Source organism: Arctopsyche grandis, chromosome 10 (assembly GCF_051622035.1).
Source record: "Arctopsyche grandis isolate Sample6627 chromosome 10, ASM5162203v2, whole genome shotgun sequence".
NCBI classification, from domain to species: Eukaryota; Metazoa; Arthropoda; class Insecta; order Trichoptera; family Hydropsychidae; genus Arctopsyche; species Arctopsyche grandis.
This window is the reverse complement of record NC_135364.1, coordinates 7203894-7228765: the sequence shown is the minus strand read 5'-3', so window position 1 is coordinate 7228765 and position 24872 is coordinate 7203894. Positions and strand designations below refer to the sequence as shown.

At 31.0% G+C, this 24872-nt stretch overlaps 2 protein-coding genes across 3 annotated transcripts in view; both read right to left on the bottom strand.

The window, feature by feature from the left end:
• Positions 1-8815, bottom strand: part of LOC143917852 (UNC93-like protein) — a 64142-nt gene extending 55327 nt beyond the window's left edge. The window contains exon 1 of one of the 2 annotated variants that reach the window (XM_077439462.1): positions 8691-8815. The gene's annotated coding sequence lies outside the window, so the exon portion shown is untranslated. Of the gene's footprint in view, positions 1-1367; positions 1467-8690 lie in introns of those variants that run through there. The other variant, XM_077439461.1, reaches the window with a different exon arrangement.
• Positions 8816-11974: 3159 nt separating this feature from the next.
• The window catches only part of LOC143917948 (UNC93-like protein), a 31470-nt gene continuing 18572 nt past the window's right edge, over positions 11975-24872 (bottom strand). Inside the window, exons 5-9 of the mRNA XM_077439583.1 lie at positions 19961-20159; positions 19721-19880; positions 14996-15100; positions 13913-14075; positions 11975-12364 (exon numbers count right to left, since the gene is read on the bottom strand). Of these exons, the coding sequence (XP_077295709.1) occupies positions 12078-12364; positions 13913-14075; positions 14996-15100; positions 19721-19880; positions 19961-20159 (914 nt within the window). The 3' untranslated portion in view covers positions 11975-12077. The remainder of the gene's footprint in view (positions 12365-13912; positions 14076-14995; positions 15101-19720; positions 19881-19960; positions 20160-24872) is intronic.

The window sequence follows — 24872 nt, the reverse complement described above, 5'->3', positions numbered from 1 at the left end:
GTTAGATGGCAGATTTTCATTAGCAATTTAGTGAACTTTATTATGATTAAAAATCAAGTAGTATCTTTAGATTACATATGGTAACACATCAAATTCCTTGTTTATTATTTAATGATTTAATATCTCAAATTATTTTTAGCATAAGGTTAGGATGAAGGATTTTTAAATCTTAATCACTAAACATTAATTTTTATAAACGAACGGAAAATGTTTTTTCTATTTAAATTACTTTTCAAATAAATTTTCTTCAAATGTTTTATTTCAAATTTAATATTTCATAATATTAAAATAAGGTATCATTAGTTTTATATATGAAATCTAATTCAGAGCCCATTATATCAGTCCTTTTACACTAAAAAAATATCGAATTACAGTCGAGTAAATTTTGAAATGAAATTTTGATTATTCTAGTAAATTTTTAAGACTTTAGACACTCATTGCATTTTTTTGACATTCTCAAGTAAATAAATATTACCACAGCGAAATTCACTGTTAGAGCTATTGCATACAAGTAGAGAGGTCGTGGGTTCAAGTTCCAGCCAAATACGATGCTAGCGAGATCATGTGGTTATTAAAAAAACATAGATCGACCGTCTCATGTTAGAATTTATCGATTTTTCTCGCTTAATTGTTGTGACAGATCCAATAAATCGGTATCCTTCTCCTTTGTTTCTCGCAAATTCGAGTTATTTGCATTTTGAATTTGTTGAATTTTATAAAATGCTACCTACATACATGTTTACATAATGTATTTCTCGCAAATGTTCTGTATATCAACAAAAATGTTAACTGTACATGTCTCTATGTATTGTGTTCTCTATGTCCTGTTATGTTGGAAAAATTGTCAGTACTTATGTATAAAAATAATCAAACCATATGATGTTTGTATGTAATAAAATAAGTGAAATAAAGTAAGTGCTCGATTAGTACTTGAGAGAATGTAAAAGAGTGTATGAAAGGCCTTGAAATAAGATGGGTGGATTAAGTTTGTATAACCAATTAGTGAAGTAAAAATATATATGGGAGAAATGAGAGCCTATAATGCAAATTTTATAAAATATAGTGAGAAATGATAAAGTTGCAGGCGTTTAAACAATTAAAATCTGGCAAAACGAGTGGGGGGTGGAAAGTCAAACAAAAAAGGCTACTGGCTAAAAAAGGCTATTGTCAATGGGTGAGCTGTCACCTTCTCCAAATTTTTTGGATTCTTTCACGTGTTTATTAAGATTATATTTCACCATCAACTTAGCGGACCGAATTCAAATCTCAATCGGTGGCCAAGCCTCGCAAAATAGCAAAGTTTCAAAGTGATTGAAAGAATGTTGGAAGTTTTTCAGACCAATTGACGAAATGAAACTAATAAAAACCTTGTAAAAATGTATGTGGTGAGACAGATGAGATTCAACCGAAACAGAGACGAATAGAAGCGTGCTGGAGAGGCCTTCATTCAGCAGTGGATGGCGAATGACTGTAAATGATGATGTCGATTTATGAATCTGATTTGTTTATACTCTCTATGTCTACACTTAAGATTATTTAAATTGATTTTTATATAAGATTTGTTGTGAAGATTTTTAATTGAAGACAACAATTTTTTATAAACATCGGAATTTTAATGGATTCAAGGATTTCCGAAAAAAATAATCAATATCGTCATCACACAATATTCGAAATGAGAATATTTATCAGATGACGTACATATGTATCTCTTTATAAATATATATAACTAGTGTTTTTACACGGATTCGCTCGGTATTTGTAATATAAACCGCCTAAACATTTTTTTAAATTTATTTGAATAGTTTTGATTTTTATTTTATTTTAATTTATTTGAATACTCATTTGTTCGATGACGTCACGGATTTATGAACCAACAATAGTTACATACATACATACATAGTTACATACAAAGTCTCTTTCGAAATTGTATATTAGACTAGCTAAACCCGGCATGCGTTGCAATGCCACAATAACGCATGCAATTCCGTTCCTGTTCCCGTTCTCGTTCCCGTTCCCGTTCCCATTTGTCGGAAAAACACAAGCAGCGAACACATTTGAATTATTCAATATTTTTTTTATTTTACCCTAACAACGCATGTCGCGACGCGAAAACATTTGAAATTATTGCATTGCAATGCCACTCATTCCCATTTTCCCCGTTTATGTTCCCGTTTTTGGCCGAATTTTTTCACGGTAAGCCTTCCGGACATGAATACAATAAATCCTGAAAGTTCCATCGTTCCATCGTACAATAACGCATGCAATTCCCGTTCCCGTTCCTCGATGCGTTTCGATAAGTGAATGTTTCAGTTTCAAATTAAACTATAGGAACGCATACATGACAGACATACAAACATTGATTTTTATATATATGTAGGGTTTTTATGAGTGGTAGTACGTAATGTAAGGTTGGTATGAGTGGTTCGTAATGTATTTGGACGTTGGCATGCGTGCGGGCAAGTTGGTTAACAACGTACACATTTCCTTAACTACACACTGGCTCTTCATACTTTCGCGTCGATAAAATTGTAATTACGAATATTATTATTAAGAGGTTTTTTTTTTACAGTAATCTTCCCGGACATGCATACAACAAATCCTGAATGTTCCATCGTAATCAATTCAGTGGTTTAGGAGGCTATTCGAGACAGACAGACAGACAAACATTGATTTTTACGGGTCTACGTGATGAGCCAGAATGTTTAATTACAGAAAACACAAATATCGGAAGGCAAAGATCGAAAATAGAAAGATCTTAAGTCGAAAGATCAAAGAAAAAGGGTGCATGGTAAACGGTACATACTCACTTAATTTGCGCGAGCAGGGTACAACAGGAACAAGAGGAACAGGCTTTTCCTCCCGTATTCTGCGCGTGCACATTAATACGGGAGGAAAAGCCTGTTCCTCTTGTTCCTGTTGTATCCTGCTCGCGCAAATTAAGTGAGTATGTACGTGCGTATGTACCGTTTACCATGCACCCTTTTTTTTGATCTTTCGACTTAAGATCTTTCGATTTTCGATCTTTGCCTTCCGATATTTGTGTTTTCTGTAATTTAACATTCTGGCTCGTTACTGAGACCGGATTTTTACATAGCTCTTCTTACTTTCACTTACGATTATGATTAAGGAAAAATTTTGCCTCTTATTATATACATATGTTATGTGTGTACTTTTTCCAATTTAGATAGGTCAAGTGATCTCGAAATTGATAACCACGTCTATGTCGGATATCGAAGCACGAATAGGTTGGATGTCGGTGCTCGTGCAATTTTACGACACATCTAGTAGTGCACAATTTTTACGACGAAGTTTGACGATCGTCAGAGAACTCATCTGAACTATACGACCACATAAAAGTCTCCGGCTAAAAGGTTTCATTTCCCATTGATGCAACGTTAACGGACACAAGTTCTGATAACAACTCCACGGTCTTAAGGGCGCGTCGAATTTTTTACGACGAGGCGAAACCCAAAGATTGTGTCGATTGAATCTGCGGTCTCGCAGCCGTAAATGAATAATGCGGGGGGCTAAATTAGTATTTTCACGGACAGACAGACAACCGGAATTGGGCCTTTTGTGAATTCGATTCTAAAGGGCACAAAGCGGACATCACAACGACGACCATTATTATAGGGAATTTCAATTTTGAATTCAACGCGGATCTGGATTGACCCAGGGTTGTTTGGACACGACACGGAACAAAGGCCTTTGTCCTTATAAATGCCCGCCAAATTTGAATATGTTGTTTTTTCATGTATATCTTATGTGTTGGTACGCACTCGAATAAAGTGCGCAAACTCGTGCGTACAGTCCGATGAATCATTACGCTATATTGTACATACATAGATGTTGTGTAACGGTCCATTGAATCCTTTTACGGTTTTTTTTTACTGTGTTCTATAGGAAAAAATAAATCAAGGTCGGTGTAATTACAGGTTTATCGGGTTTGATTTTTGTTCTATTAATCTGAAATGCGGTAGAAGAATTTTTCAATAAAAAATTGATCGCTTTTTAATGTCATATTTATTTACAGTATATGCAATTGGACTTTTGAGATCAAGTGGTGTAGTGAGTGGTGGCAAAGTGTTTGTAAAATTATTATTCAGAGTAAATGTACGTTTTTAAACTATAAATTTTCTGCCAGCAGTATGGCTCGGTGGTTGCGTTTATGTTTAGCACCGAGAGGTTACTGTGTTCGGTCCCGGGCCAATCTTTAATGCTGCTGGTCAGACTTTAAGTCGATCGCTTCTTATCAGAGTTGGCCAATTTATCTGATGTCATTTTTGAAACGGTTCCTCCATCAAATTAGCAAAAATCATCCTACCCATTATATCACAAATATCTGAATTTGATTTATGTACAAGTCTATATATATAGATGTCTCTATGGATTAATTCATTGCTAATTTATGTAATTAAATGCTAATTTCTAGGAAGACGTATTGGGGTCTACCTGTTAGGCCTTCCTGGTATATATCTATGTAAAATAAAATAAAATAAAATAATATCTTTGAATATAATATGTAATTGTAGGCAATTAGTGTTTTTACCCGGCTTCGCTTGTATTTGTAATATAAACCGCTTAAACATGGCTAATCAAATAGTAAATATTTTATTAAATTTATTTGAATAGTTTTATTTTATTTCTATTTATTTGAATATATATTCTACGAACCAAACAAACATACAAAGTCTCTTTCGAAATTATATATTAAATTGTAGTAAACAGGATTTAAAATTAAATTTGATTAGTCATTGTTTATTTAAATCACTAGCATAGGTACATACTCATCAATTTCGTTCATATATAATATAATTCAAAGTTAAATACAAAAAGTATTTTAAAAACTTATTTTGTTAATTCTCTATTTTTTTTAAAGCTTCATAGATACATATAAAATATGTCTAGACATACTCGTTGAAATGGACTCGTTTATTTATTGATATAACAAAATATATTTATTTATTATTCTATACGTATGTTTGTTTTTTATGTGATTAATATTGGAATATATAACAACTAATCGCAAATAACTAAAAAACTGACATAAAGCTTTTTAAAAATGATAACGATGATAAATATTCATTATTTAGGTGTTTGTATTAACAAAAATTTAAAAAAATAACAATAAATTTTACTGGGAAATGTTTTAGATTTACATAACGATAGCTATTTTTTTTTCTGTTTGTTTCATTATATAATATATGTATATATGTATGTACATACATACAGACCCAGCCTGAGAGTAAATGGCGGCCCTCGGTCAGTTTGGCTTTCTTTTTCCCGTTTTTTGAGCGATAAATTTAATAAAAACTACACGTTGAAGAAACATAAAATTAAATTCAACATATTTTTATTTAAAATCGCCAAGTGAAATTTATTCAAAAAGTAAGAAACTTCGAATTTATTTTAAAGACTAAGCTTTGAATTTCTCAATGTTCATTGATAGGGAAGGGTTGCTTCCTTTAAGCTTATGTTAAGAAACAATAGTTTATCTATTTCATTATAATACTTTCTAAAAATATTATAAAAAGTAAATTTTTAAATTACACTCACTAGTATCGGTAGATCCAATTTACATATACATATGCTTGATGTATGTCAACTTACATTGATATGTTGATTCCGAAATCAAAATCATGCATAATAAGAATTTTTTTCTCTCAAATCAAATAACAAAATAAAATTTGTAATGAAACCGAGCCTTTGTTTTAAGCTAATTCATATCATTGCACATGTTTGCACAGTTTAATTTATTGCTTTATGCATCACAAAAGTCTAGTTTGCTAAAAGTATTTTTATTGAACTTGTATTAAATATGTACATTCATTTTTTAATTTATTTAATTTCACATTTTATTCAAATGACTTCCATGCAACCATTTGTAATGACGTCAGTTTGTTGTTTGATATATTTTCTTTTGATATATAGTTATTATAATATATAGTTAATATTGCACTCTAAGTATAAAAATTATGTTGGTTATAAAGTGTTCAAAGATATTTTTAAGAGAATCAAAGTGCCATTTTTTACAATTGTAAGATTAAAAAAAAATTAAGGGGTCTTGCATTGTCCCTTAACCATAAAGTCCCTAGACCTAGCCCTGAATTAGTTACATTAATTTAAAATTTGCATTTAAAATTATATTTGGCGCCCTTGGCCGTCGCTCCTTTTGCTCGGATCTGTGTATGTATGTATAATATATTTAAAATTGAATAGTGAATTTAGTATTCGTCTGTCAACTTAAATGTAATATATTATACCAAAAAACAATGTACTTTTTAAAATTTTATTTTTATTTATTTAGTATTGTTGACGATATTTATCACGAAGTCAGGACTCGTCTCAACGATTATTGACCTTAATGCTATTCAGTTTTTTCTTGATTTATTCCACAAAAAAAATCAAGGTTGAAATTTGACCGGTACCAAACAGGTTACTATGGTTCGATAATTTCAGAAAACATAAAAAAAGTTGATAACGTTGCGTACTCTCATTTTCTATACGAGATGCTGTCACTTTTCAACCATACTGTAGTATATAAAATTTATATATGTATTTATATAACGGAATTTGTAAACGCGAACTTGCGTGATACGATTTTGTAGAACACTGTCTTTTTACATTAAATGCATGCAGTCTTCCATTTCCATTGTATTATATTATTTATTTTATTCTGAAGTGATTGAAAAACAGTTCTATTGTATTAAACTCAAGGTAATGGAGTCCCAATTTATTAACATAAAGTCTGAAATCGTGAAAACAACTCCTTGCATTAATATTTTCACACCACTCACTATTGAAACGCTATAAAACAACTTGACATATATTATTTGAGCGATCTGAAAATTTTTAATTAATAACGTTGCAATTGATGCAAATCTACAGATTTTACATATTCTATGCAATATTTATGGTATGCATTTGTGTTGAATAAAATATTACACGATTCGTATGTCGATTGATCACGACTAATCAATGAAAATGGTTAATACTTAATGCATTAGTTTGCAAATGAATCGATAATTCATTGATTTTCATTTTACAACCACGATTTCGTTGAATATTCAGAAGATCGTGTGATCTGTCGGCCCACAGTTAAATATGTATGAACGTTATATAACGCTTAGTTGCACTGATAAAAAATATGCAAATTTACGTCTTAGCTTCCATAAGCCAACAAAAACTTGTATTTGTCTTATTTTATATTGTGTACCGATACTATTACGTACGTTGGAAATAAATGAAAGGAGTTCTGACTTAAAGGTTATCAGACTGGAATTTTTATAATTGAATAAATTTCCTGAAAATTTTTCTTCTCATTTATGAGTAGTTGGTATCGATCTATTTTTCCTCGAATTAATTTACATACTTTCAAGTTGATAGCTACTAAATTAAGTGTTAATCTTTCAAAAATGTTTTAAGATATTCGTTTGGCTAGAAGAACTTTCAAATCCACTTAATTTTTCGTTGGATTTTCCGTTGTCGCATTATTCTGTACATTATTACACTTTAAAATATTATAATTTATGTACACTGAGCAAATGTATTTAATCTTCAAATTCCACTCAAGTTTAAGTATATTTATTTAATTACAATTTTTGGAGATAACACGACTTTTTAAACTTTTGATGAAATAAATCTAATTAAACTTATTCGTGTTTTGGACTTAATTTAATTGTACTAATTTAAGTATGACAAATTGCACTTTTTTATTTAACTTTAACATTTAAATTGTAAATAAGTTTTTGAGAGCTTTTTCCTATTATGCCGTTATACACTAATATCAAAATAAAATTAAACTTACACGAAAAATAATGTGCAAAATAGAAAATGATCAAGACGGATGTATTGTGTTATATATGACCAATAAAAATATATAATAAACATATATAGAATATACCTTCGGTATTAACCCAGATTACCTAAACACAATCTGCTTTAGGTCATCGACTTTAGAGTCTTTAATTAATATTATGTATTAGATGTATTATGAGCATTTATAAGAATTGTAAATTGGTTTTTGAGCTATTTTTCCTAGTATGCTATACATTAACATTAGAATAATTTAATACTATGATTACTAAGAAAATTAAATTAATATTGTAAAATAGAAAATGATCAGTAGATCGGTAGCTATTAAAATAGATATAAGATGTATTGTGAACATAATTTCGTAATAATAAAAAGCATTTAAAAATCAAAAAGATATATATATATTATATATTATATGAATAATAAAAAATCAATATGTTTAATTATAAGAATAATATGTTATTGTTAGTTAACGCAAGTGAAAATAATTTGGCATATTGAAGGTAAGGATATGTAATATTTGAATAATAATTAAATAAATATATTCCTGCTTTGTTGAGGTTATTAGATAAACTGTCAAATGTGTAGTATATTTTAAAAACTAAAATAAACGTGACCAAAAACAAAAACGGAAAATGTTTACGATAAATCAATTTTTTATATAAAAAAAAAAAATAAAATATTTCTACGCCTTGTAACACAGAAGACCTTTCGAGAATATGAATTTATTTCGGCCACTAGTGGAATATAAATTTGCGGAACTAAGTCAAAAAACATTTCAAAGCACTGTGTATTATATATTTTTTTCAGCATTATATCACACCGCAAATCCTAAATTTATATATATTTAAAAAAAAATAAAAATAAAAATTCACCTTTGATTCCCAGTAACTTTTATTTTATGATATACACTTTTCGACACTATTTATTTATTATTATTATTGAATATTAATATTATAAACAGAACATGACCGCGTTAAACGGATCCCCGGGTAGGAATAATCGCTTGTTTTCAATTGCCATACTATAGAAAAGGTTCGTGGAGCATGATTGGGTAATGGTAGGGAGTGCTAACTTGCACGAACTGCTTTCAATGCCGACCGAAAGTAACGCACTCGCCTTTTAACGTATTTAATTTATCGACAAGTAATACTGGTAGCCAAAGGAAACGACTATAAGTGGGCGATAGACTCAATTGATTCGAATAAAGGACGGCAGTTAAACTTTACATCTATTAATCCATATACCTCTTTCAGAATCGAAAACCCAAACTACAGATCTTACACCCATTTTCATATGTACGAAAATTGTATGATAACAAAATTGCGCTGTGAGATATAATATATACATTTGTAATAATTAAGTATTGATTTTCAGTTAATTCTTGTAATGACTAAAAATTATTATATATTAAAAATGTTATTAAGCACATAGTTTATAATATTGTTGTGTAGAGGTGGGTGGAGGATCCAAATAAAAGGCCAAAGTCACTTCACAACATTTATTTGGTGATTAAGGAGATCCACGCAATGCCAGTGCTCCACCCATAATGCCTTCATATGGCCCAAGTACCTGCTTATAAAGGGCAGGTCGCTCACTGAATCTTCGTTTGTTTACCTATTGTTATAGTCACGTACCAGATACGCAGCCTCACGGTGTTGGCATGTAGTCCCACGCTTTCGCACTATAAGTTCTGAGAATTTTAGCAAGAAGTGACGAAATGCCGTTACCGACCACTAAGTTCATTCGGGGGTCTCCATTGTTAGCCGGCACACTTAAGCCTGAAGATAATCCTTGAAAACCAATTATAACGGCGGCTCTTTTTAGCATATGCTACAATATTATTTATTTAAATCTGTTATAAAACGTAGAGCCTGAATAAAAAGATCTTCAATCTGTATCTTGCCAGTGATGACAAATTGGTGTGAAACTTTAGCATTGAAACCAGAATGATGGATAAGGTCCAGTGCACTCAAAGAAATATGGAACGCTGTATGCTTGGCATAACGAAGAGATATAGAAAGTGGAATACGTGGGTTAGAAATATGACAAATTTGGTTGGTGTAATGGTGTGGGTAAAGGGATTGAAATGGCAATGAGCGGGTCACGGAGTTTGGACGGAAGAATGGACGAAAGAAGTGTTTGAATGATACTCCAGAGAATGTAAAAGGCTGCAAGAAAGGCCACAAGTGAGATGGGTGGATAAAATGAGAAAAATCTATTGGATGAGATGGATAAGAGTTGTCCATAACAGAGACGATTGAAAGCTTGCTGGAGGCAGTGGATGGCGAATGGCAGTGAGTGGTGATGATGATAAAAAAATAGTACATATCTTTATTTTCCCATAATGTTACATTTTTTAATACAGAACCACCAAATTTGACGTATTGGTGGTTCTCATGATGCTTCCAACGAAGACCATACACGATTTTTGAAAAGGGTGAAAGCTCAAGGTAAAGAGATACAATTTTTTTTTAAACTTTCATCCATCCGAGCAACTGCTCACATTAAAATTTATAAAACGTTGCTAAAAATGAAGTATTTGTATACTTAAAGTATTATATAATATTTTTTAATTAATTTAAAGTGTACTATTGTCATCATGTATAAGAAAAGAGTTTCGCGAAGTGGGAGTATCTATTACTCATTCACAAACTTGTTGAGTATGTATAAAGCTACCACCTGATCAACAAGGATACCCAAGGTCAATGATTTGCCCGTTCAAACTCGTTTAAGGATGCATATCACCAACATCTAACTTTTCAGCGCACTACACTCCATATAATACGCGTAAATCAGGTCCAAACCTCAAGTTCGTTACTTTCGAATAGGTTTGTCAAAACTCGATTATCCACTTTCGCTATTCAAACGTGAGGTCAACAATGGCCACAGAAGGTCTCAAAAGTTGAACCTACTACATTGCGAGTGGACCGTTTTACGCACACACAAAAAAGACAAACTCGTATTTGATACTCATTATAGTTTGTGATCAATTTCAAGGCACGTTTCTCCGAGGGCTAACGAGCCGTGCAGCATCGGCGCGTAATGATCTTCAAATGGAGAGCTCCTCAGGGGTCATGAATCACTCACCTTGATGGACACGTGTCTGGATGCTGTAATTACTGAATCTTCAGCCCTTCTATGGTTCGTTTTCGGTAAGAATCGCGGTCCCTCAGGTCCGAAAGGGACCCGGTCTAAGGAAGCGCCGATGATCTACATAAACAGTGCTCATTCATCGGGGACTGATTATAGATAAGCACTTCTATTGGTTTTCTATTAAATTGATTTGTATATTTGTATGTATAAATGTACAAAGGATACGGATTGAATTTTAAGTGAAAGCAGTTCTTAACAGTTGACCTTATCTGATTTAATACCGACACATATGTATGAATAGTTGGACAATAAATTTTATGATTTTTTTTGTACTTTATATGTAAATAAAAATAAATTTTCATTTCCTACATCGTAATGATAAAATAAAAAGTGCACGCTGTGACGTACATACATACATACATACATATGTAGTAGCTTAATATGTAAGGTACCGGTTAAAATTTTATATGTATTATTTTTTGTGTATGCCAGCAAGGATATTGAACTTTAAAGCTTCGAAATAAATTCCACATATAATTATAAAATAAAAAAAATATATTGGTATTAACCTAACGCTGTCACTTCTTAGATCATTTATTTTAAAATAATAATGGTTATTTAATTTTTTGTGCATACATATATTGTGTAAGAGATTGTTATTTTTTAAAAATATGTTTTTTGGTTATTTTGTGAAAATTTTAAACTTTTTTTAAAGATAAAGTTTATATATTACACTTAATTTTAAATCAGCATTGAGTTTTCTAATTTTACCCATTATAATTTGATATTTATTGACATAACTAAAACATCATATTATATTTATTTTATATCAAAATTCTTTTATGAATATTTTTTCAATTTGAAACATTTCGAGCTTTCAACTGAATCAGCGAAGTTTTACAACAAGTTGCCGAATTTCAAATTTATATTTCAATTTTTTACCCATGCTGCCACGTAAAAACTATCATAGACCTACAAATGTATACAATATATTTGAAAATTAAAATAGATTTGGGAAATTTACATACATACAATTTTCTACTTGTCAATCAAATAAAAAGCTTATTTTAAAACGAAAACTTTATTTAAAATAAATTAAATACACTTATTCTACTTATAAATATAGTAAAAGTACTAAAATTGAAATATCTTTAAATAAAATGTAATCATTCTTCTTTGTTGAACGCTTTGTTCGTTTTTCCCATATCGTTCTCATCGTTAATGGCCAGATCTCTCTTTAACGAATCAGCATCGGCTTCTCTTCTCAATATAACTTCAATTGCTAGATATCCGATCATTCCCAAGATCAAAACAACCAACAGTATATAAAGTTTGGCATAAGTGTAAATAAATGGAGAATAAATGTAGGCAACGATGAAACCCAACGATTCCCAAAGCCTGAAATTACTGTAGGCAGCCTCCTCTCGTCCCGGAAACAGAATACCGCAGAGCGCTGAAAAAATACATTGAAAGCATTTAATTATACAAGGAATATTATTTGAAACAGGAAGTTTCAGAGTGCAGTTACAGAGATGTGCCAAATGTGTCTGAATAATTCAGAAGTCGGTGACCGGGGGCCAAAACAAGCCCGAAGTCCGACAAACTGAAAATGCGGCAAAGCGGCCTGAATAATCCCACGTAAAGTACGATTTAAGTGCAATAAAAGTTACAAATTGCTCAAGTTTCGGCTAATGCCCTCCACTGACCGAGATGTACCAACTGTGTGGTTAACTTTCTAAGGCTCTCGATTACGATCGATAATTTTTCAAAGTCGACCGACAATGGCGAATTATTTTCGAGTGGGTTGCCAATTTTCGACATTATAATAAGTCCGTTCGCCGAAAATCCTTTTCGGCAACATTTGCAACATTCGAATGGGAGCAGATCTTAATTTTAGATTAGCACTCTAATTTTACACTTGGAGTGAATGTATAATGGCTCATCCCTTCAAAGATTGCACCGTTATTGTAACTTAATTAAAATCACAAAAGAAACATCGAAAATTTATTCCATAATAATGGTTTCACTTTAAAGTGCTACGTGAAATAAACCCATTTTGACATACCCTTACATAAATTCGCCATTAAATGGTATTGTATACACTAGGAGCGGTTTTATAAACTTCTAAATGTGATGAAAAACGTGTGAAAATTTACACGAAGTGAAAATTAAGTATCGTCAAATTTGCGGTTAGCGGCTATTCGACAACACAAAAGCCCTACTAACGTTCTGTCGAGGACTTTTCTTTAGTGTGACACATTTTGAGCTGAAATTTTATTTGGCAATTAAGTAAATGGACTATTCTGTGCAAAATTGAACTGAAAATTTTGTTGATAAATTTCAAACAATAAGCTTTGTTGTTAAATAAAATTTAATTACAAACGCTACATAGACTTTTTGACTAAGACTAAAGGAAAAGTTTTACATTAGGATACTTTAAATCCACCCTCATGTTTATACAAAGAATAATATTTATAATAAAAACAAAACTTCATGTATTGTTACTACGTACATAGATGAAGTAAAAAGCAATGTCAATGTAAAGGCAAATTAGTTCAGCATTCATAGACGTGTAATCGCTGCTTCAAATGTTTCAATGTAATGTTAATTTATTTATTTATTTCAATCGAAATAAATCGCCCGAGTGTACTAATATAGATAGAATACGATCAATACAATCAATACAAAGATTTATATAATGCGAATTCATACAAACATCATCCACAGTTACACATGTGGAGCAATTTTTGCACCATTTTGTTATACAAATCGGCGAATATTAAGACGTTGAATAACTTGAGATTTGCAATTTTACAGGAACCGTTTCAAATAAAATCAGAAAAATTGGCAAACTCTGATAGGAAATGATCGACTTGAAGTCACAAACCAAGGTTTGACCTATGCTAACCACTAGTCAACACTGCTGGTAATGATTTTTTTGTCGAAGTTCGTACCTGTAATTTGACTAAATTGATAATCAAAGAATAAAATATTCCCTTACCATTGATTTGGACCAACCAAACGCCATCGCAAACACCCCATAGACCAGATATAACAAAATATATTGGGATGTCATCAGGAGTAGGCTTCCATAACAACAGTGTAATAATAATACCCAGTTGTAGAATCATAGCAGAACAGACAACTGGAGGTCTTCCTGTTATCTAAAAAAAAACAAAGCAGGGATCGTAAATTTATTTTTTTTGGTAAATTCAACCAGGTCATTGCACGTTGATATTTATAACGGCAATACGTTTCTAGAATAAAGCGTCCGACCGTGAAAATAAGCGCCGACATAAAATATTATTTTCAACTGATTTTCAAACGAGGGGAAAGAAAATCTATTGTTTATTTTTTTATTCATACATTTGTGTGTGTGTATTTTGTGTTATAGTAAAATAAAAAGAAGACGTGAAATTTCGGCAAAAATGATAATTTCCATCGTAAATCTAAATAACGAGGCTAAGCGACCAACAAGGAACGAATAGCACACAATCCAGGGAAGTCGTAAAAGTATGGCAGAAGCCAATCAATGGGTTGTAAAACGTCGTAAAATGGGGGATGCTGCGAAGTTCTACCACCCCCTGTATGTCTGTCGTGCCTCTGAGACATTATAGAGTGGCATAAAGGAACAAATATATCGCGTACAGATTTTATGTTTTTATATATTTAATTTATTGGACATTGAGGATATACGCTAAATTGCACCACACTATCGATTTTACAATAAATTTTATGTATTACATACATACATAGGCTTTATCTATTATATACGGATAATATCTAAGCTTTTCTTTTTATCGAAACATCAGCTTTTTATTCGGTATATATTATTTATATAATACCAAATTTTGGTAACAATTATTTAATCCCGTCCAAAATAGAAAAAATTACGATGATCAAAAATCTTAATAATTAAGTGCTGTCCCATACAAAATTAGCACCGTTTTCCAATTTTTCTTGTAAAGAAATCTAATAGGAAATCTTAATATAAACGCCATTCTATGTAAAATTAGCTTCACTGCATCACAAATGTTATGAATGTTTGATAAATTAAGAAAATAGTTAAAAATATATATTTTACCTTAACGAGTGATCCTGTACTAATTGCAGATATAGAATTGCATAAACCATAGCAGATCATCACATATCCTATGTTCTCAGTGCCCCAAGCACATGCAACGAACGCCTGAAAAATAAATTTACATTTTATTAATAAATTAAATATTATAAATTCACACCCCTTGGCGTGAAACGTTCGTATTTTTAGAGTGAAGGCGAACGGGGTAGCGATAATTATTAATTTGGGAGAATCGACGAAACGCAAACAGCAACCGACCAATTTTCCCTTTCGGTTGGGATATTATTTTTTTGTGGCAACACCAGGATTCCAATCCTCGAGGATTCATCACGACGTCTATCGAATTATATAAATTAATTTCCCTTTTCTCTACGCGCAGTGGAAATTTCACTCGTCTTAATTGAAATTCGTTTGAGTTTCGCCCCGAAAGCTTCAAATCGCAGCGACGAGGAACAAACCGGAGATGTCGTCATCCTCCCACCACCCCCATCTCACACCCCCCACCCCCACTGAGGTTAATATTCATCACGTTTTATAACCTTCTCGTGAGAGCGAGGCCTGGAAAATTCAATATTCTCCAGAGGGTTCGACGCGTGGCTTAAGAATACCGTTTCTAAAGACTTTCCGCTAATTACTACAATTTCGTCGAGCGATTTGACTTTGTTTCATAATACAAAAATCATCTTAAGTATTCATAGCGGACAATAGAACGGTTAAAATTCAATCTGAATAGAAAAATAAAATATTAAACGAGGGAAATTAAATCGTTTCTATTAAGTGGGTATTATTTATTTATGTAGTTTTATACATACAAACATTCGAGTTTAAATGTACGGCTATGTAAAATACATACATATGTATGTATGTATGTATGCATGTATGTATATGCACAAAAAAGTGTAGTGTAGTTTCAAATGCTTAAAATGTCCGACTTTCCCCAAACCGTAACAAAAAAAAGTTACATAAAAAAACTTATTTTTCTTGTTTCTGAATATGTATGTACATACATTCATACATACGTACATACATATATACTGTGCGAATCACGATGGCTAAACTAGAAATTAGTTTTTTGAATATCATTGCGTATGTATTATTATTTGTAGGGTTTCTGCCGCGGTAAGTCGACCGCGACCGATATTCCTGGAAACTAATGAAATTTTTGATGTCACTTGTTCCGGGAATTCCGTGAAAAATATGTCGTAAAATAAATGGCTTATAAAATCCGACGATGAAACTATTATGAAGCGAGTGTATCCTTCTTGTATTGATGATTCCACAATGGAGGAAACTCTTTTAGATTCTGATGAAGATGATTGAATTGGGTGTTTGACGACGAATGAAGAATTAAATAATGAGTTATCAAAGAACTATGTACAAAATAACGTAAAAAAAAAAAATATCGACATAAAGTAAATGAAAATGTACATATTGACAGGAGAAATCAGATAACTTAAAAAAAACCTATCTAACTATTAAAAAAAACTATCTATAAAACGAACTTTGGCAAAAAGTGAAAAAGCTTTTTCCATTGCTGGAAATATTTGTGCCAAATAGAGAAATAGGCTTTCGGATTCTCATTTAAATATTTTAGTATTCTTTAAGAAGCACTTTCAATTAAATTTATTGTAATGTTTGCACTTTTTCCAGATAAAAGATATATTGTCTACTTAAATAAATAAAGTTGAAAAAAAATTACATCAAATTTCCGGAAACCATCCCGAGCTCCGTCCCATGACCCGGGAATTGACAAGTCCACGAAATTAGAAACCCTAGTTCATACATATATTATATGTATGTAAATCATCATGCAACTGTCATCTACCATATTTTTGGAACTTAAACGTTGTAGCATGAAAACATTTCGATTTTTCAAAGTCACTTTACATACATATATACAAAACTAGTTATTTTACCCGGCTTCCAGTATTTGTAATATAAACAGCGTAAAAATGGCGAATCTAAAGGTAATTAATTTTTTTTTTATGAAATTTAATTGAATCGAAAAAAATATAATATTCAACCAATTTAATTGTCGTCATCGAAACTTTGTATAAGTTCCCAACCAATGATACTTACTAAAGTCTCTTTCGAAATTATATATTACATAATCTATTGCATCATAAATATAATTATATCGTTGAATATATTTATACTCTTTGTAATAATATTAATATATAATAATATTTGACCTGTTGATTCATATTCTGTTCGTATTATAAGTAATACTAAACTTTGTGTAAAGCTTCGCAAATGTCTAATAAAAAATATATTGTTAATTTCAATGATGTTCACAAAGCAAATCTACAATTTAATTTTGAAAACGATGAAATAAAAGATTTTTATAAAATAGAAAATATTGTATGTACATACTATTGCATTTCCGCAAGAAACTCAAAGTAGATTTGTGTTCAAACACAGCGGGGATTCCACTATATATTTTGAATTACATTTCGCAAAAGCTAAGCAAACAAATCTTAATCAGCATATATGTAAAATGAAAGTAGCTGATGTTTTGTGCTTTATTAAATGAAACCCAAAGTTTTATAAAGTCAAAATAAAAATATATAATACAAGTATACACAGCGAAGATCCACGAAACCCGCATCCCCTAAACCGCAGTAAACCTACCCTAGACAGACAACAGTACGTTTTGTAATGTGATAAATGAGATTGCGTCACCCCGTATATGGCAATAATTTAAAGGGGATTATCTATGAAAAGTTTGAATATGAAAATTTTAATTTTTTCACGTGCGGTCTCGATTGTCAAACGTTGGCGCGCGCACTGATTTATAGGTCACGCTCTCGCATTATGTCGTCTCAATTTACGACGCTGTACCATTCACTCGTGTTACCTACCGGGCCAAAAAGCTCACGTCTCCGAAACCGGAACCGGCATTGTTCCGGAACTGTTTTCAGCCGTAATTACGAACCGTATTTGATTAATTAAATATGGACCGGGAGGGGAACGGCCACCACTTCTCGACCCTTTTGATCCGAACATTATTATTCTTCCTTATTATTAAACGGCCGAACGATTTATCAATGCTGTTTGTTTTATATCCGAAAGAGAAGAGATGAAAGTGTGATATATATGTACATATTTATATATATGTATATATATATATACATTTTAAATTTCATTAAAAAATACCGATGAGATTTTTCATTCGTGCGGAGTTCCTATTCAACGAAATTCAAATCTGCGATTTCATGTACGACTGCATCTTTCAAAGCTACTTTCTCTCCCTCAGCCTCATGCTTTTCATCATGTACTTATTGCGTTTTCAATTTTCGCATTCGAGTTTGCTTACAAGCACTTCATGAATATGCATATGTATACATACATATGAATGTGCAATGGGTTATAACTTGCGAAAACTTCGTTTCGCCACCAGATGTGTTTCGTTAAACTTGAAGTAGGGGGTTACTGTTGAGTTTTTTTTTTATATTTCATACATTGGTAAAGAAACCGAATGTTTGCCCGCTTAAGCATATCTACTAACATATAGTTTTCAAAGACCACACAATTTTTATGCTATTTCACGGTACCTTAACTTAGACCGTAGACAGGTTTTTGAATCTGGTCAGAGCCCTTTGAAGGCTTTCATCTGCTCGAGCAACGCCGGCTAGTATTATATACATTTAGATACATTTATAAACAGTGACATAGCTGTAATTTTCAGCGTGTAATGCCTTCAACTGAGTGGTTATGGATTCATTCCGTGGCCGGTGTTGCTGGTTGATATGTAACTATCAGAGTTTGGTAATTTATCAGATTTCACTTGAACAGTTCCACCAAAATGACAACCTTTCCTGTCTCTCGAGCTTATAGCATCTCGAATTTGCTGATATATAAATATGCTCTAAAATGTAATGTATTTCTCGAAATATTAGTAATATCCATTTTGTCCATAGATGTCTCTATTATACTGTATAAAATATAATTTCTATCGATTTATTTAACTGGTCAGGAAGGCGCATTGCAATTTACCTGTTAGGCCTTCTTAGTATATACATACGTATATGTATAAAAACAATAAATAAAATGAATAAGTACATTTATATAACATGTATATTTTGGCCAATTAAAGAGTGATTTGTAAGTGGATTAAATCCAGGTTTAAGGTTTGAACCCGTTCTAAATTCAACGAGTCTGAAAAATATTATAGCTTATCAAAGTTTTAAATTTTAAGCCGTAAATTTGTAGAGCGAAAAAATAAATTAACATCAATCTTTATATATGTATTTTTAGTACACTAGCTGAATTCCCCGGCATTGCTCGGTCAGTTGTAAGATTTTCAGATCTTTTTGTCCCGAGTATTTTTTTTTAAATTTTTGTACTCAATAAACTATGTATATGTGTGTACCATTATATATAATGTCAGATTGATAAGCTGTAGATTTGTATAGCAGACAAAAAGTCAAAGACATTAATTTTCATATACACATATATATATCATAAATATAATTATAATTTATTCCACTATTTAGTCTGTACATATATTTCTGATTGTAAAAGTTTAGTGTGATACGTCTGAATTTGAAATTTAAAAAGAAAAGTTTTCAGATAGACAAATGTAAATGTTCCTTCGAATTATTATATTAAAAGTAAAATTTACACGCTGAGAAGGAAAATGGCGATAATGTTTTTTACTCAAATTTTTTCTATTTAAAGGAACTGCTCGAGTTTTTCCGGCGATAAAAATAGATAAAAATTTCATACCGAGGTATAATCTGCTCCGACAAATGCTTGTCCCAGTCCCAGCCAAATCGTTATGCACAGTATGAGAAGTTGATTTTTTTCTTTTAAAAGTTTTAGCGTAATGGCTAACAGTTGTATGCCGGTCAAGCCAGTACCAGAACCCTGTCTTTTTTTTTCATACCTAAAAATAGAAAAAAAAAACTTATGCGCAAAAAGTTCAATGTTTGCATCGATTTAAAACGTGACAAAATTTCCAATAACCTTGATAAATTATCAACTCCGACTGCCACGATAATGCAAGCTAGAACCATGCAACCTAAATAAATCCCTGCAATAGTTTGAATCTTTTCTTTTGGTTGCTCATTCAATGCATCTTCCGATTCGGTAGCTATGAAATTGGCCCCACAAATTTCCATCGTATTGACCTCAGTTTTGTTCGATTTTTCACCAGATGCAAGCACTGAAAAACAAATAAAACAATAATAAATAAACGATATATTATAAATTATGTATCAATGGTGAATTTTACAATTTATATTATTGTCAAAATAAAAAAAAAGCATCATATTGTTAAGTGCAAGCGATGAAGAATTTGGATATAAAATTTCATTGAATAGCATGTATCTAATATGTAGTTTTAATCTATAGAAAAAAATCTTGGATGGTTAAAATTTATGGTTGCGAATGAAAATGAATAGAACCACTCTATGTTATATTCTTATATATGTACGTCAATGAAATCGTTTTGGCGAATACCAATTTAATTTTCATGAATAAAACATTAGTTTTTTAGGCAGAGGAAAGATGATTAAAGAATACAGAGTAAAGTCGGCTTTATCTTATTGATTTTCGGTGATAATGAATGCAAATTGTCTAAATATTAAGCAGAAAAATACTGATAATTGGCAAATATTATTCATCATTTATTTATTTTATTTGAATATACAAACCATTTTTTCAATAATTTTAAAAATATGTAACTTTACTCTACATTCTGATTTCTGATAGAAATTATGCAAATACGTAATTTGCCAGTTTTATATATTTATATGCACATATAATATATTAGGAGAGTATAATAGTTGTTAAAATACTTCAATTCTAATACAACTGTTCTTTTAAAAAATATTCTAAAGAAAAATGGAACTTTCTTTGGAAAAATGTTAGAAATATAGTACTTTCGATGGGAAAAATGCACCTGCAGTTCCTGCATCCGAGACCTTAATGCTCCAGTGATTATTTTTTCTCTCAGAACCTATGAATACATTCTAGAAAAACAGTCATTTATACTACTAAAAAACGTATACATATGTATATACTCTTATTTAATCAAAATGTATAGATGTATATATATTTGTAACAAATACGAAATTTTATCATTTAATATACTTATTTATAAATATATACTAATCATCGCCTCGAAATACAGTCTTAGCATAATCTTAGAGATTTTACAATTCTCGACTAATACACAGTAATTAAAAAAAATACAACAAGAGGACCAGCTAACAGAATGACCAATCAAACAGCGCAATAATAAGATCGACTATTTTGCCAATAAAACACTAATGAATGCAAGAAGGCTTTGGCATAATCTGCCATCGGATTTACTGCAAAATTTTAATACATTCCTCTCTTATCGTCGCTGCATCTTTCGGCTTTATCGCCTCAATTCACATTGTTTATTTTCAATAATCCGACAGCAAATATACACATTACAGCGTTCAATATACCCATAATATTCCTCGATAAGAATTCGTGGCACAATACCTACGTAGGTACAGTGTGGAATCATTCTAAAGATAAACTAGCCATTTGTCATAATATTTATGGCCACCGCTTTGGTTGTAAATTCCGCATACCAACAAACGAAGTGTGTGTGTGTATAATATTGTATGAGTTGCGAGTTATTGAAGCAAATACTGAAAATTGAATGTAAACATTTAAAATAAATAAGCTTACGACCGTGTTGGAGATGTTGACTTTCGATGGAGAAAAAAAGGTAATATGTTAAATTGAATTTGTACGATATTGACAGTTCTTCCTAGCATAAAACGTCCTTGGCAGCCTTTGCGATTAAATATTAAAATACATTTTACCACAAAAGTGGAAAAAGTTTTCAATGTCATAATAATTATAAAATTAATTGTAAGTGTGTTTGTGAGTGATTCAATCCTATTATTTTTTATATTATTAATTACTCAAAAATATATTATTACATTTAAGCATTTAATCATTTTAATTGTTTCATAAACATATCATTTGTTTTCATTCAAAACCTTTCTGAAAGTAACAATATCCTTTTATAAAACGTGATTATTATGAATTGGCGCTCGTAAATTTAATATAGCTTGGTGGTTGTGCTAATGTTAGGCACCGAGAGGTTCTTAGTTTCAAGCCATGGCTTAACCTCCATCGAAGAGAATGTATTCGGAGTATTTATGCAATGCTGCTGATCAGACTTGGATATTTGTGACTACAATTTGATTGTATCCTACCATAGTTGGCTAATTTATCTGATTTCATTTTTGAAACTGTTCCTCATTAAATTGGAAAAAACCATCCTACCTACTATTTGTCACCATTATTTGAATATGATTTCAAATTTATAATCTATAAATTTATATATGTACAAGTTTATTGTTTATATACAAATTTATATATGTGTTATAAATATCAACCCGCAATGGCATCAAGGTAAAACATAAAATTATAAAAAAATCGTAATTTTAATTGATTTAAAATTAAGTAAACGAATTAAAATTTATATTTAAAATTCGCTTTTTTATATTGAACATATAAAAACGAACGCAATAAAATGGTATCAAATTATAGCCTGAATCGATAGATTTTCAAAATAAATTCGGTAACTTGTTGTGTCATAATCGCTGGCACATACAATATGTATTCCAAGGCATATACATACATACATGTCATATACATCGTTTGTGAGAAAAAAAAAACAGAAAATACCTTTTTTCATTTAAATAAAATTTCATGTAAATAAAAAAAGTTTCATACTTTTTATAGAACTCCAAGTTAACATCATAATGCACGAATACACATTGTATATTTTACTGGCCTAAGCATACATATTATCGAGAATAATTTAAATCTATATAAAACTGAAACTCTTAGATTATTTCCCAGATTCAATAATGATTGCGCACTAATCCAACTGATTTTAATTTCATAGCTAATGAAAATGTATTCAAAAATCAAACAGCCATAATGCATCTTTCTTTCATGAAGGCTTCAAACGAGGTTGAAATAAACCAAGTGTGTGCCTAATAAATATATATACGTACGAAACCCAACGGATGATGATTAAGGAAACGTATTTATATAATACTCCGAAATATATTTGTATGACTAGATGATATAGAGATATCCTCATGTTCATCAGCTGGCATACGGGAGCGTCAAACCTTTGCCCCGGGGCGGCATTGCGAACTCGATATTAAGGAGCGAAAGCAAAACGCCAGCTCGTTTTCGAGTACGAAACAGCTTCAAAATTTTCCTCTCTATTTGTACTTGTATGAATGTCTCAGTAATAAAACGCAAGGGAGAATGGTTGGGGGGGGGGGGGGGGGGGTTGAACGAGGGGTTATTTCGTATTTTGCGATTTCCCCTTTCTCTCGGGGAGGGTATTTACGGGCGCGGCGGTATTTGCTGTGACTTTTGGCAACGAAAATAAATTAGCATCTTTGACCGGAACAGGATGTAATTAATTGACAGGAGACGAGAATGTTCCGGCATCGACAATTTTTCCCTCGTCTCGTTTCCATTTTCCTCATTTTCCATAATCAAATTATCATTAATACACCGTGCAATAATATACATAATTGGTTTTGACGGAAGAAAAATTTTCTACTGAAAATGAATAATTTTTAATATTATTAGTATTATATTTATACCAAATTTTTCCTTATAAAAATATTTACATATATTATAATGGATGTGTTTATTTTGAGGAAAACATTAATTAAAGAGACTGTAAATATAACAATTTAACGTCAAAATCGTAAGAATACATTAATTTGATATATTATTATTATATTTCGAATTGATTTTATACGTTTGTTGGTAGGTAACAAACAAAGTGAAATAAATGTATGAGCCGTTTTATTTTTTTAAGTGGCATAAGTCCACTTCTCTTCATATCCAGAAATATCTCGCAAAACATTAAATATAGTATTTTGCGTTTAACAATATTTAAAAATCCGACTGGCCTGTAATACTTTTATTCTACTTATCAAAGATTCTGGACAGATCAAATTAATATAAGTGATAACAATTCGTGAATTAAGTCAAACAGAAATAGTATTTTTGGAACTGAAAATTAGGCAACCACCATTTCTAAATTTATAAATATGGCAGCTCATAGATATGTATATCTACAGAAAATGAGCAAAATTTTTATTTATATATGTACATAGTAGCTTCATAATACGTAGATTATACATATGTAGTACGACTATTTTTGTCATAAAAGGCTCGAACAATTTTTTATTATTCGTATAATATTTGATAGCTGTCTATAATACATATTTAACTTGTTTATGGCACCCAATTAAAAATTGTTCATAACCAAAAGCTAACAGCAAAAAAATAATTTTAATCTTCCATTAATAAATAAAAGATAATCCACAACATATTTTACATTTGACAAACTTTTCAACAGTGACATTTTGGTCTTTTCTCATTATTCATTACTAATAAATTATAACATGACCGAAACATACTACGAACGGAAGTTAAGCCCTTAGTAATACATACATAAATATATCACTTCACTTAAATATTAATTTCAAACAGTATTCTATGATCATAGTTTCGGGAGTAGATAATTTTACACGATATACTATGCAAACTGGCTAACCAGCTAAAATTATATATGTAAATAAAATAAAATTAGAATCCATATGACATTATCAAATTAAATTATCAATTTAACTCGTAAACGTTGACATATCGCACACATACGAACGGTTATAGCTTAATAATTTTTCCAAATTGAGTTATAACTGTATTTTTTCTTATTTTCATGTTCTTTAAAACACACTGCTCATAATGTATCCAAATAACGTCACATTTTAAGGTAACACAATTCACAAAAGTTTCCAAAACCACCCGTTGAAATTTGAAAATCAGAAGTAAAAATGCGGGCATA